Here is a 14,550-nt window from a genome sequence, read left to right on the forward strand (position 1 = left end):
CCAAGACGAGGGCTGAAGCCAAAGAGCCACAGCAGTTTTCTGTCAACTTACAGGACGACAACCTGAGTGAAACATCATATATTTGAACACACCGAAACAGCTACTTTTATTATGCACTCACGCACGCACGCACGTGCGCACACACACACACACACACACACACACACACACACACACACACACACACACACACACACACACACACACACACACACACACACACACTTGATTTTGGCTGAAAAAAAAAAATCTTGTTAGCAGCCACACTGGCAAAACTTGGGAAATTGTCATTTTCTTACTTGTGTACATCTGTAACACAGCAAAACAGTTAGGCCTAGTTGAAAGAAATAAAAGGCAGCGTTTAATACTAGGCAATAACATTTACTTGATGTTGGTTCCACTCACAGCCCCCTGCATACCTGCGGTTCGCTACACCAGCAAGCTCACTCGGCCACTAACCCACTATAGCGCCCTTTCTTCGACACCTAGTTTTTTTGGCGGTAGACAATTATCTGACTGCAGAGCCGCACCCCAGACAGTTTTGTCTTGAAGCCGTTATATCCTGAAACAGTTCTGTCCCAATTACCAGTGGCTTAAACGAATGGAGTTGATAGCCCGATGCCAGTTGTCTATTAAAAGTATTCCAAAGAAGTTTTATTTACAGTATATCACAAAAGTGAGTACACCCCACACAGTTTTTGCAGATTTGTGAGTATATCTTTTCATAAGAAAGCATTACAAAAATGTCACTTTGACACAATGATTAGTGACCTTTTAACAACTTATTTAACCATTACATTTCTTGTTCACTCAGAAAAAAACAAAATACAGCCAATGAATGTTTGAACATGTACTCACAAAAGTGAGTACACCCCAGATCAAAATCCGGTAAAGAAGGGGCTGTGTTGTCTTGAATCGTCTCGAATCATCTCAAAATTAAAAGGGAGGTCATCAGTGAACATTTCAACCTTTCTTTGCATTGAACCTTTACATTTTGAGTGTGGACCTGGCTTAAATAGATTGGTGTGAGATTTGAATGCAATATGGAGAATATCATGATCTGCTTCAGTAGTCACAGTGCATGTTGACATGCATGTTTCTTTTAGGTGTATTTCAGATTACCAATGTTGACAGCATCCATGCATCCCCGAACCATGTCAGTCCCACTTCTATGCTTGACTATTGAGAGGATACACATTTTTTTTTGTAAAACTCACTTGTTTACCACCATACATGACACCATCTAAAGTAAATTTGTTAATCTTGGTCTCTTCAGATCACACGACATGGTTCCAGTGATCCATATCCTTGGTCTGTTCATCTCTCTTGAGACCAAGATAAACAAATTTGCTTTAGATGGTGTCAAGCATGTGTGGTGGTAAACAAGTGAGTTTTACAAAAAAAGTGTATCCTCTCAATAGCCAAGCATGGTAGTGGGACTGACATGGTTTGGGGATGCATGGATGCTGTCAACATAGGCAATCTGAAATACAACTAAAAGAAACATGCATGTCAACATGCACTGTGACTACTGAAGCAGATCATGATATTCTCCATAGGATTGCATTCAAATCTCACACCAATCTATTTAAGTCAGGTGCACACTCAAAATGTAAAAGTTCAATGCAAAGAAAGGTTGAAACGCACACTGATGACCTCCCTTTTAATCCCGTTTCATTTCGAGACGATTCGAGTACTCACTTTCGTGATATACTGTAGCTTCGTGTTTTTTTAGAATTGAAAATCTTGAGATGCACTGTATATTGTATATCGAGATATATATATATATATAATTCCCTCCATATCACCAAGCCCTAATTATACTGATGTACTCACACTAGACTCTTCAGCTGACACTGTGGATGTCTTAATGCATCACTGAGAATGATCACTCCTGAGTCCTTCAGATTATTTCCACTCAGATCCAACCCTCTGAGACTTGATCCTGACATGAGGACTGAAGCCAGAGAGGAACAGTTCTTCTCTGTCAGCACACAGTACTTCAGCCTGGGGGAACCAGAATATCAGAATACCATCATATCAGAACACAAGTACATGGTTGAGATCACAAACATACACTATTATGTCGTCCCCCTCCCCGACAAACACACACACACACACACACACACACACACACACACACACACACACACACACACACACACACACACACACTCTTCTTCTTAGCTGTCCATCGTGTCCGATGATGACGCTTGTTCCAGGGGGTTGGGTCCGGCGGGTGGGAGGGGTTGGGGGTGGGGGGGTGTTGGTCAACGTTGCTGTTGTTGTTGCCGTTGATGCCACCTCATGTGGCTGTGAAGTCCAATTTTGGAGCCGCACACTCTTCCACAGATGGAGCAGGTATGTCCTGATTGGGAGGTGGGGTCTGCCTGCCGGTGTCGTTGGGCACGTCTTGCAATCCTCTTTTGAATGAAGGTCTCGTTGACTTGCTCAGCTGCTTTGCTGCACATGGCTCTCCAGGTTGGTCTGTTGGATGCTATTTTCTCCAGGTGGTCAGGGTTAATGTTGCAGCGCTTCAACAGTTCTTTGGTGAAGTCCTTGTATCTTCTCTTCTGGCCACCTGCAGCCCGCTTGGAGTTGAGCAACTGTCCATAAAGGACTTGGTGTGGGACGCGATAGTCAGGCATGCGAATAGTGTGGCCAACCCAGCGTAAATGCCTCTTGGCCAGAGCTGCTTCCATGCTGGTGGTGCCAGTGGCAGTCAGAATGTCAGTATGGGGGATGCGGTCCTCCCAGGACAGGTGGAGTATTTTTTGCAGGCATCTGATGTGAAACATCTCCAGGCTCTTTATGTGGCGTCTGTACGGCGTCCATGTTTCAGCCCCATAGAGTAGGGTGGTGACACAGACTGCATTGTAGACAGCTACTTTAGTGATGGTTTTCAAGTTGTTGTTGTCAAATACTCTCTTTCTAAGGCGCCCAAAGGCTGATGAGGCTTTGTTGATACGGTGGTTAATTTCACTGTCAAGGGTAGAATCTGTAGAGAGTGTGGAGCCCAGGTATGTAAAATGCTGAACAAGACTGATTGGATTGCCATTGATATGGAAGCCAAGATGTGAAGGAGAGCTGGTACAGAGTTGCGCCAGAACCTCTGTCTTCTTGGTGTTAACTTGAAGACCGAAGGACTGATACAACGCTGCGATGGTGTCCAGGGCATGCTGCATGGATTCTGGGCTATGTGCCAAGACGGCACAGTCATCTGCATATTGGAGCTCATGGATATGGCAGGTTGATGTTTTTGTTTGAGCTTGGAGACGCCGGATGTTGAAGAGGTTGCCATCAAGGCGGTATTCCAGGTCTATACCATCTTTGTGCTGCAGAGCGCGGTGGAACAGTCGAGTGATTGCTGTGAGGAGGCAATTGAACAGCACTGGTGCCAGGACACAACCTTGCTTCACTCCAACATTGACCTCAAAGGGATCCGACTGATGTCCTCCCATAACAACTCTGGCTTGCATGCCTTCGTGTAGTTGTTGCAGGATAGAGAGGAACTTCGGTGGTACACCAAGTTTGCCAAGTTGTGTCCAGAGCAAGTCACGGTTAATGGTGTCAAAAGCTTTGCTGAGGTCAATGAAAGCGATGTAGAGGTCTCTGCGCTGCTCTCTGCTTTTCTCGAGTAGCTGCCGTAGAGCAAAGATCATGTCGGTCGTGGATCTGCACTTACGGAAGCCACATTGTGTTTCAGGCAGAGTAAGTTCTGAGATGTATGCAACCAGTCGGGAAAGCATAATCTTTGCAAGGACTTTGCCTGCTGTGGAGAGGAGAGAAATTCCTCGACTGTTGCCACAGTCTGCTCTGTCCCCTTTCTGCTTATAGAGAACGACGATGTTGGCATCCTTCCAGTCCTGAGGTACGTTCTCAGACTGCCAGATCTTGGTGATCAAGAGGTGTAAGCGGCGTGTGAGGAGATAGCCCCCTTGTTTGAGCACCTCCGCAGGGATGCCATCGGGTCCTGGGCTTTTGTTATTTTTCAAGCTCCTGATTGCCTTGGATGTTTCTTTGAAGTCAGGAGGGCTGTCCAAATGTCGCATCTGAGGCATAGCTGGCGCCTTTTCAAGGATGTTGGGGTCTGCAGGGTTGCTGTGATTGAGGAGACCTTTAAAATGTTCAGCCCAACGCTCAATGATCTCTTGGCGGTCCTTCAGGAGGTTGTCTTCAGCAGCAGATCTAACAGGAGTAAGGGTTTGCTTCCTTGGTCCATAGAGAGCTTTGATTGCATCATAGAAGCCATGCGTGTCACTGCAGTCAGCAAGGTGTTGGATTTCTTTTGCTTTCTCCAGCCACCAGGTGTCCTCCATGGTCCTTAGTGACAGCTGTGTCTGGGCTCTAGCCTTGGTGTAGTTGGCTTTTAGCATGGATGACTGTGGGTTGGAGAGCAGGGCTTTGTGGGCCTGTTGTTTTTCTTGCAGAGTCACATGGATGTGGGAAGAGTTGTTGTCAAACCAGTCCTGATGTTTCCTGATTTTGGTGCCAAGGGCTGTTGAGGCGGCAGAGTGGATGGCGGCAGATAGAACTGGCCAGTCTTTGGCATCAGCTTCCTCTGGGACAGAAGAGAGGTTGTATGCAAGGTGGCGACGGAGGTCATTAATGGTGTCTCGGTTGGAGAGAGCGGTGGTGTTTAGTCTTCTAGTCTTTGGGGCCATCTTGGGACAGCAAGGTGGGATGACTAGGCGTAGTTTGGATCTAACCATGCGGTGGTCAGTCCAGCACTCTGCTCCCCGCATAGCTCTAGTGATCAGCACATCTTGTCTGTCCTTTTGGCGAACTATGATGTAGTCCAAAAGGTGCCAGTGTTTAGATCTGGGATGTTGCCAGGTAGTTTTGAGATGCTTTTTCAACTGGAAGGTGGTATTAGTAATAAGCATCTCATGCTCTGCACAGAGGGATAGTAGACGGTGCCCATTGTTGTTCATTTTCCCAACTCCATGTTGACCAATGATCTTCTTCCAGATGAGATGCTCGTTGCCCACTCGTGCATTAAAGTCACCCATAAGAAGGAGTTTGTCGGCGGCTGGGACTTTCTGAATGACTTCGTCAAGACGATGGTAAAAATCTTCTTTTGTTTTCTCATCTGCATCCAGGGTTGGTGCATAAGCACTAATGAGTGTGGCAAAGCGCTTCTTGGCAAGAGGAATGCGCCATGTCATCAGGCGCTCACTGATGCCTACAGGGGATTCTGGGATTTGCTGTAGCAGTTTGGTTTTCACAGCAAAACCCACACCGTGGTTACGACGCATGCCTTCGGGGACCCCTTTCCAGAAGAAGGTGTAGCCTGCACCCACTTCCGTCAGGGAATCCTCGCCATGTAATCTTGTCTCACTGAGGGCTGCAATATCTATGTTGTATCTTGCAAGCTCAAGGGCCACAAGAGCTGTCCTTCGGCAAGGTCTGTTGGATGTTTCAGGCATGTCCAGTAGGGTACGAACATTCCAGGTGGCAATGTTCAGGTGAATAATCTTCTTTGTTTTTCGGCCGCAGTAGGGGATGCTCCGATGGCTGCGGCAAGCCATCCAGAGTATAGGGAGCAGACAATTTTTAGACCACCTTTTCCAGGTCCTTCCCCGTCAGGGGTGAGCAGTGTGGAGCTGCTCAGTCACAGTGGAAGCTGCCGAGGTGATGCGCTGCCCCATCCCACAACACAACGACCGTCACTCCACTGCCGCCTGTGTGCATGGTTTGACTAGGCACTTCCAGCCACATCCTTGGCCTGTGCCTGCCGCCATTCCACATCGCCACAGGGCTTTGGTGGGGGCTTGGGGGCTGGGGTGGAAAGGAAAGGGTGATGGAACAAGGAGCTTGCGCTAGGGAAGAGATTAGGGTGAGGGTAGGGGTGCGCAGTCCTTACTCCCACCATTCTTCGTTCGAACAGAGTAGCTTCCAGTGGCATGAGGAACTCACGACGACCTTCACTCTGATTCGAGCTGCAAGGGACTGCCAGTAATCCGGTCTGCTGGATTCTGCCTATTGCCTGTCCCCACCTGCAGATTTGTGTTCAGGGTTTACTCCCCTAGCCTTCATCCGCCTTCCCAGCCGTTGTGGTACATCTGCCTGTTGCCATCCTCCGCCTGGTCCACCGTTGAGGTCTTTGCTATTTGCCCATAGCTGGGGCAGGGGTTAACGGGCAGCAGGGCGTGTCCACATTGTAGCGGGCCTGCATGCCACGTCTCTGGGGCCCCCTGCTACTCCGAGATCCCATACAACTTTGCCTGGAACCGCAAGGTACCAGTTACCGTGCGTGGCCACGAGGAGGCGTGTACAGGTCTTGGCAATGGAGAGGCTGTGTACCGGCAGAGGAGACTTACGCGCTCGGCTCCTCTTTTCGCCTCCCCCCTAGGGAGGTGGCTAGCCGGTGGCCGTAGCTGAAAGCAGAGAGCAACAAGCAGAAGCGACATGCAGCATGCACTAACCTGCACTAACCAGCATGCACTAACCTGCAAGCACTAATTCTACTCCAACACTACCGCACTGACGCATCACATGCCCTGTGTTTGCACACACACACACACACACACACACACACACACACACACGCATGCATGCTTGCACGCACACAAGTAATGGACTGCTATACTCACTCTAGTCTCTCCAGTTGACAAAGTGAATTACTTAATGCAGCAGTAAGATATGCCACTCCTGAGTCCATGATATCATTCCAACTCAAGTTTAGCTCTCTGAGACTTGATCCCAAACTGAGGGCTGAAGCCAGACAGCCACAGCTTTGTCCGGTCAGTTGACAGGACGACAGCCTGATGGGAAAATCATCATATTTATACCTGAACACTTTGAAGCAACTAAGGGTGTAAATGGACATGCACACGTACAGAAACACACACACACACACACACACACACACACACACACACACACACACACACACACACACACACACACACACACACTGATTCTTTACTCACGCTAGTGCCTTCAGCTGACAGAGTGGATTCCTCAGTGCAGCACTAAGAAATTTCACTCCTGAGTCCTTCAATTCATTCCAGCTAAGGTCCAGTTCTCTGAGATTTGATCTTGAGCTGAGAGTGGTGGCCAGATAGGAGCAGCTCTTCTCTGTCAACCTACAATGCCACATCCTGGAGAAAACATCATCATTTATCTGAACACATCTCAACTATTGCACACAAGTACACATGCACATGGATACACACAGAGTATGGATAATACTACTTCTATACTCACTCTAGTTTCTCCAGTTGACATACTGGATTTCCTAATGCAACACTCAGAAGTTCCACTCCTGAGTCAAGCAAATCATTGTAACTCAAATCCATTTGTTTGAGATTGGATCCTGAGCTTAGGCCTGAACCCAAAGAGGAACAACTTTTCTCTGTCAGCGTACACTCTTTAAGCCTGTGAATTATCATAATACACATTTGTGATGAATTATTACATTGTTTTCATGTTTTCATAAGGATAATTCCTTCAAATTTGTTAAGACATGTTATAAATTAGCTGTTACCAGAATGGCAACAATAAAGGCTCAGTGTATTGTCAGGTGATAGTAGTGTAATAGTAGGGTAATACAGTAGTAATCAGTGGTGTAGTGGGGATCTTTGAAGTGGGGGTACGCGATTTGTGACGTCATCAAATAATTAGGCAACTTATCATGTCAAAACCCCCCTACTGTCCTGACTGTCCTACTGACGTACTGTCATTCGTCTCTGTTTTCATCTGTTTGGTCCAACACCTGCAATATTGCTATGTGCTCATTCCTTTTTTTTCAAACATGGGCAGAAGGTTTGTTTAAATCTCTCCTCAGGAGAAGTGGGTGGACTGCGTACCCCCGTGTACAGCGCCCACTACACCCCTGGTAGTAATGTCTTTTCACAGACATTCCACCTATAGAATTGTGCACATTTATGAGGGTACATCACACAAACACACAGATGCACACACAGTTTATCACATTTAGCTTTCAGGGTGTACCAACACAGCCATGCCTGGGACAGTCTAAATCTTATGATTAAAGATGATGCTGCCTAACCCTAACACTCTTTAAGCTGCAACATTATGAACACCTTCCTAACCCCTAATACACTTGCCAATTTATTTATTTTTCAAGATTTATTTGGTCTTTTTGACTTGATTGGAGATAAAACAGAAGGAGAGGCAGGCAGGAAGTGAATGGGGAGAGAGATGGGGAATCGTCGGCAAAGGACCCGGGCCGGACTCGTTAGAGCCATGGTAGGGCCATACACTTGCTAATTTAAGTACTGACTTACTTAGCTGATCGGGATGCCTTGACCACAGGCATCAGCCTCAGAAGACATTCCTCTGATGGGTAGTATTTATGCAAATCAAACTCATCCAGCTCCTCTTCTGAGGTCAGCAGCACAAAGGCCACAGCTGACCACTGTGCAGGGGAAAGATTGGCTCTTTCTAGACCAAATGAGGTTAGATATCTTTGGATTTCCTGCACTAAGGACTGGTCATTCAGCTCATTCAGGCAATGGACGAGATTAATAAATTTCCCTGAATTTGTGGATGCATTTTCCCCTATCTTTTTCTTGATGTACTTGACAATTGTCTCTGTGTCATATGGTTGGCTGCTTGTCTTTTGTAGATCTTTCAGAAGATTCTGATTGGACTCCAGTGAGAGGCCCAGGAGGAAGCGTAGGAAAAGGTCCAGATGCCCAGTTCTGCTCTCAAAAGACAAATCAACTGCACTTTTGTGTAGGTCGTACAGAGACTCTGACATTGGTCTAAAAACCTGAGCAAGTTTGGATCTGGAGGTGAATGATTTTAAGATATTTTCCTTCTGTTTAATGAAACTGAGGTGCACGTATAAAGCTGCAAGATGCTCCTGAATGCTGAGATGCACAAAGCAGAAGACCATTCCCTGATACAGTCCAATCTCTTCTCTGAAGATCTGGGTGCACACTCCTGAGTACACAGATGCCTCTCTGATGTCAATGTTACAATCTTCCAGGTCCTTCTGGTAAAAGATCAGATTACCCTCTTGCAACTGCTGATAGGCAAGTTTCCCAAGCTTGAAAAGCATCTCTCCACCCATATCCTTCATGTTTGCATACTTTTTTTTGATGTGTGTCTGAATGACCAGGAAGTGGATGTACATTTGAGTCAGAGTTTTGGGAATTTCTGCTCTGTCAGTTGCCCTTAACATTTTCTCTAGAACTATGGCTGCAATCCAGCAGAAGATAGGAATATGGCACATTATGTATAGGCTTCTGGATGACTTCAGGTGCGTGATAGTTCTGTTGGCCAGGTCCTCATCATTGACTTTCTTCCTGAAGTACTCCTCCTTCTGGGGGTCATTGAACCCACGCACTTCTGTCACCTGGTCCACACATTCAGGAGGGATCTGACTGGCTGCTGCTGGTCTGGAGGTGATCCAGAGGAGAGCAGAGGGCAGCAAAGTCCCCTTGATGAGGTTTGTCAACAGAGCAGACAATGTTGTTGGTTCTGTCACATCACAACACTTTGTTGTTGTGTAGAAATCTAGAGGAATCCGACACTCATCTAGACCATCCAATACGAAAAGCACTTTGTAGTTGTCATCACTGAAAACATTGAAACCTTTCATGTCAGTGAAAAAATGCTGAACTAAATCTAGCATGCTCAGTTGTTTCTCTTGAATCAGATTCAGCTCCCGAAAAGGTAAAGGAAAGATGAAGTCGACATCCTCATTCGCTTTTCCTTCAGCCCAGTCTAAAATAAACTTATGCACAGAGACTGTCTTCCCAATACCAGCCACACCCTTTGTCAGCACAGATCTAACTGGTTTCATGTGTCCAGGTAAAGGACGAAAAATGTCATTACATTTGACTTGTGTGTCACATGATACAGATCTTTTGGAGGCTAACTCAATTTGTCTGACCTCATGTTCATCATTGACCTTTCCACTATCTCCTTTTGTGATATAGAGGTCTGTGTAGATGTCATTGAGGAGTGTAGGGTTTCCTTGGCCTGAGAGTTCCTCACACAAACATTGAAACTTCCTCTGCAGATGGGATTTGTAGCCCTGTAGTATTTCTAGTTTACAGATTTCTTTGTACCTGTAAAACAAGGAAACACATTCTTGTTTGATTCTGTGCCCAAGCCTGTCAAGTCCTCATTGGCACAGGTTTCATAAAATAAGATAGTGTAAATACATTAGTGATGAAAAGAATCACAAAGATTCAGAGGAACCCATTGAGCGTCAGCATGTGATCTTTGACTTGGAGATATAACTGGTCATCAACTTACATCTTTACTACAGAAAAGTACTCTTCTGTCTCTTTGTCTTCTCTGCTCATGTTCTTCGATGTAATATTTGGCATGCACTGTGCAAAACTGGAAACAAAAGCTTTATCGTTGTTACTGTATATTGTATTATTCTCTCTCTCTCTCTCTCTCCCCCCCTCTCTCTCTCTCTCTCTCACACACACACACACACACACACACACGCACACGCACACACACACACACACTTCTACTCAAGAGCTCACTAGAAATATTCAAGCGTAACTATTTATATATAGCAGCAGTTGGCATAGAAACAGAGACACAACCCTAATGAAGAGGTTCACAGTACCAATGGTATCATAATTTTGCTTAAAGAATGTGTTTAATCCTATTAAGATAAAAGTGGGTCTTACTTGACACCAGAGTCTCCTGTTCCAAACAATATTGGTTGACGCATGGACTTGTCACTCTTCATGGACACATGGCTGTGTGTAGGGGAGTCTGGCCTCTTTGGATGAATTGGACTAAGATATACACAAGATTTTAGGTTAGCTATTTCTGATATACTCTGTATACCTAAATAACGCGCACGCTCACATACAAACACACATATACACTGTGGGTCTTACTTCATAACAGAGTCCCCTGGTCCAAACACTATTGGTTGACGCATGGACTTGTCACTCTTCAGGGACACATGGCTGTGTGTAGGGGAATCTGGCCTCTTTGGATGAAGTGGACTAGGACAGATACACATGATATTAGGTTAACTATTTATGATATACTCTGTAAACCTAAATAATGTGCACACACACACTTACACACATGCGTAGACACACACACACACACACACACACACACACACACACACACACACACACACACACACACACACACACACACACACACACACACACACACACACACACACACACACACACAGCTGGTTTGTACCCACTTACTTAAAATGACTTAAAATGCCTCAGACACCTCATATCTCAGTTTTCTTTGTCTTCCTCACTCACTCACTCATTCCCGCCCCATTTCGTTATCTCTGTCTCTGACACTCGTCTAGACTGTCTCTCTGTCTCTCTCTGTGACTTGTCTAGCCACTCTCATGTCACCTCTGTGGGTCTTACTTCATAACAGAGTCTCCTGTTCCAAACACTATTGGTTGACGCATGGACTTGTCACTCTTCAGGGACACATGGCTGTGTGTAAGGGAGTCTGGCCTCTTTGGATGAAGTGGACTAGGACATACACATGATATTAGGTTAGCTATTCATGATATACTCCTAAATAATGTGCTAATGTGCACACACACACACACACACACACACACACACACACACCAGGGCTCTCAAGTTTTGAAGATTGTTTGGAGTGAGATTTAGATAAATAAATAAATAAAGGGGGGGGGGGGGCATCGACCCATCATCACCCACCGACTTATCGACACTAGGTTAATAAGTTTGATTAGACCAAATACACTATGTATTCAATATGCTTAATCCTAACCAGTGCTCGAGTTGTAAAATAGCCTATAAGCAGCTGGGGATGGTCAGATTGATTCTAATTATTAGTGGTTTGGGGGTTTCTCCCCCGAGAAAATTTTGAAAATGTAGTTGTTGAAAGTAAATTTTAACACAATGTGAAGAAGGGATGTATATTTTATAGGGAGGTGATTTTTTTTTAACCATTTTCATTGAGGGGGATGATTTTAGACAATGTTCATTGTGGGGGGATAGCCTAAAATAGGCTACCTGTAGGCATATGTTCTTTATTGTGCATTGACATTATCAGCCCGAATTAAAATAAAGTCCAATCACTTTATTTAGGCATCAGACCTAAATAATACCCTTTTTAATTCAATACCATGATATCTCAAGCACTATTGGTTGCCCCTGACTTCTTTAGCTTACTTGCCCTCTCTTCTTCCACTACCTCTGCATTCCTCCATTCTCTCCAGTCTGTCTAATATTTGACCACCTCCCACTCCTCTTGTCTCCACGTTCAATCATGTTTGGGAGGGATGATCATCAAACAATCAGCTGGGGTTATAGACTAGCTAGCTTTGTTGCTCTCTTTTAACGTCCCTAACAGTCAAGGCTACATGGGCTGGAAATATTGGTATAAGGCGTAAAAACAGTAGCCTAACTAATTCAAGTCTCATATTTTCACCTGTATGAAGTTATCATCTGATGGTCCTGGCTCCTGCGTCTCCAGTTCGCCTACTTGCAATTCGTAAATTTTACAGTTCTCTCTGAACTCTGCTGCGTGCGCTATTGGATGAAACTCTGATCCACTGCTCTGATCTGCCCGACAACCGAACAATCTATTTTCTGATTGGCTGAATAGCGTGGTAACTAGTCTGAACACAGAAGCACTGTTACCTATTTCTGACGCGTCTGTGGATAGGTTGGATGAATTCATGTGCGCCAATTGGATAAGTTATCAAAACTTCAGAGTGTGAAATACCATGTGTGGAGTGTGACAGTGTGAACTCGCTCAGATGAGTGTGTCACAGTCTCAAAGAGTGAGACTTGAGAGCCCTGCACACACACACACACACACACACACACACACACACACACACACACACACACACACACACACACACACACACACACACACACACACACACACACACACACACACACACACACACACACACTGTGGGTCTTACTTAACAACAGAGTCTCCTGTTACAAACACTATTAGTTGACACATGGACTTGTCACTCTTCATGGACACATGGCTGTGTGTAGGGGAGTCTGGCCTCTTTGGGTGAAGTGGTCTAGGACAGTGGTTCCCAACCTTTTTCTTAAGGGACCCATGTTTTTACTATTGTAAGCTTTGGTGACCCAACCACGCGAGCGCCCGCACGAGAGGGAGTCACAAGATGCCCTCCGTTTCCTGCGAAAACTTAGTTTAGTTATTTTATTCCTCAATTCGTCTTTGGTCAAATATAGAATAAATGTTTAATGTAGCACTTACAATTTGTTGCGTCTATGCATTTATTAGTTAAATGCTTTGTCTTTTATTCAACATGGGCTATATATATTTAAAACGAAACCCCTTAAAATCAAGAGGGCTCCGCGACCCCCTGTGGATCTTTGGTGACCCATAAGGGGGTCCCGACCCATAGGTTGGGTACCAGTGGTCTAGGACATACACATGATATCAGGTTGGCCATTTATTATATGGTCCCTAGATCATAATCATGCATGTGCACACACACACACAGACACAGACAAACAAAACACACAGACACAGGCATGCACACAAACACACACACACACACACACACACACACACACACACACAGACAAACAAAAACACACAGACACAGACACAGGCACGCGCACAAACACACACACTCACATGTCATCAGCATCATCCTGTTCTAGTCCTGGGTTTGTCTGTGTTTCCTTAGAGAGACTCATGTTGGAGGCAGAAGGCCTGTGCCTAGGTGCACACTTTACTCTGAGCTAGAAAACAAACAGAGAAGAATATCCATCACCAGTGATGACCAAAGGAGAGTGGCTAGTTTGGATATACATTTGGGCAATTGATGTTTATAATGGGTCAACACACATTTTGATAATGAAAAAGTAAAACTGCACTGTAAAAAATAATGCACACTGGATTAGTTTTGCATCAGTGCAAAGCATATATCTTTGCCCAATCTTTTTTTCCCCGTAGCAGCCGCAGTGGTTGTGGTGATGAGCAGGGCTCTAAATTAGAACCAGCCAACATAGGCTCTTTGGTCAGAAACTAAATTGCCGGGTGTTTAAGATCGGAGTATATTTCAGGCACTTGCACTTCATGAACGCTGTTTACACATACAATGGATGTTTTTGAACATGCATCAATTTCGGCTTCTCATTGACACATAAGCAGGGTATTAAACAGATTTAAAAATATGTCTTTTAGGATGCTAAAAATGCACCTGTCACAATGGCATTTTTTTTACCCACATGCCGTAGTTATATGTAAACGGATAAAAAATATCCATATTTAAAAATACATGTATCTGCTGCATGTGTAACCTGCACCTTGTGGAGAGAGTCAAGTGTGAGAGATTTTCCCAGAACGCAGGTCTGATGGAAAGAAACATGTTGAGCTGGCCCAGCAACTTTACATTGCACTAGACGTGACCAGATTGTATCATGTAAAAAGACCAAACAGCCCAATAAATTAAATTAAAAGAAAAAAACCCTAAAGATAACTTTTACACTTTACATGATTAATTAAGTCAAACATAATTACTGCATAATGTCTACACAGCATAATGTGTGCAATTTTAGATTTGTCCTGTAAATATGATTC

At 44.9% G+C, this 14,550-nt stretch overlaps 1 protein-coding gene across 1 annotated transcript; it reads right to left on the reverse strand.

The window, feature by feature from the left end:
- Positions 1–1,832: 1,832 nt before the first annotated feature.
- Positions 1,833–10,693, reverse strand: LOC134459570 (NACHT, LRR and PYD domains-containing protein 3-like). The gene is made up of 5 exons (XM_063211928.1): positions 10,632–10,693; positions 8,256–10,049; positions 7,213–7,383; positions 6,936–7,106; positions 1,833–2,007 (listed from the first exon to the last, which is right to left on the reverse strand). Exons 1-5 carry the CDS (start codon positions 10,691–10,693, stop codon positions 1,833–1,835), a joined length of 2,373 nt encoding a protein of 790 aa, XP_063067998.1.
- Between the last annotated feature and the right edge of the window lie 3,857 nt (positions 10,694–14,550).

The sequence above is a fragment of the Engraulis encrasicolus genome, chromosome 12 (assembly GCF_034702125.1).
Source record: "Engraulis encrasicolus isolate BLACKSEA-1 chromosome 12, IST_EnEncr_1.0, whole genome shotgun sequence".
Lineage (NCBI taxonomy): Eukaryota > Metazoa > Chordata > Actinopteri > Clupeiformes > Engraulidae > Engraulis > Engraulis encrasicolus.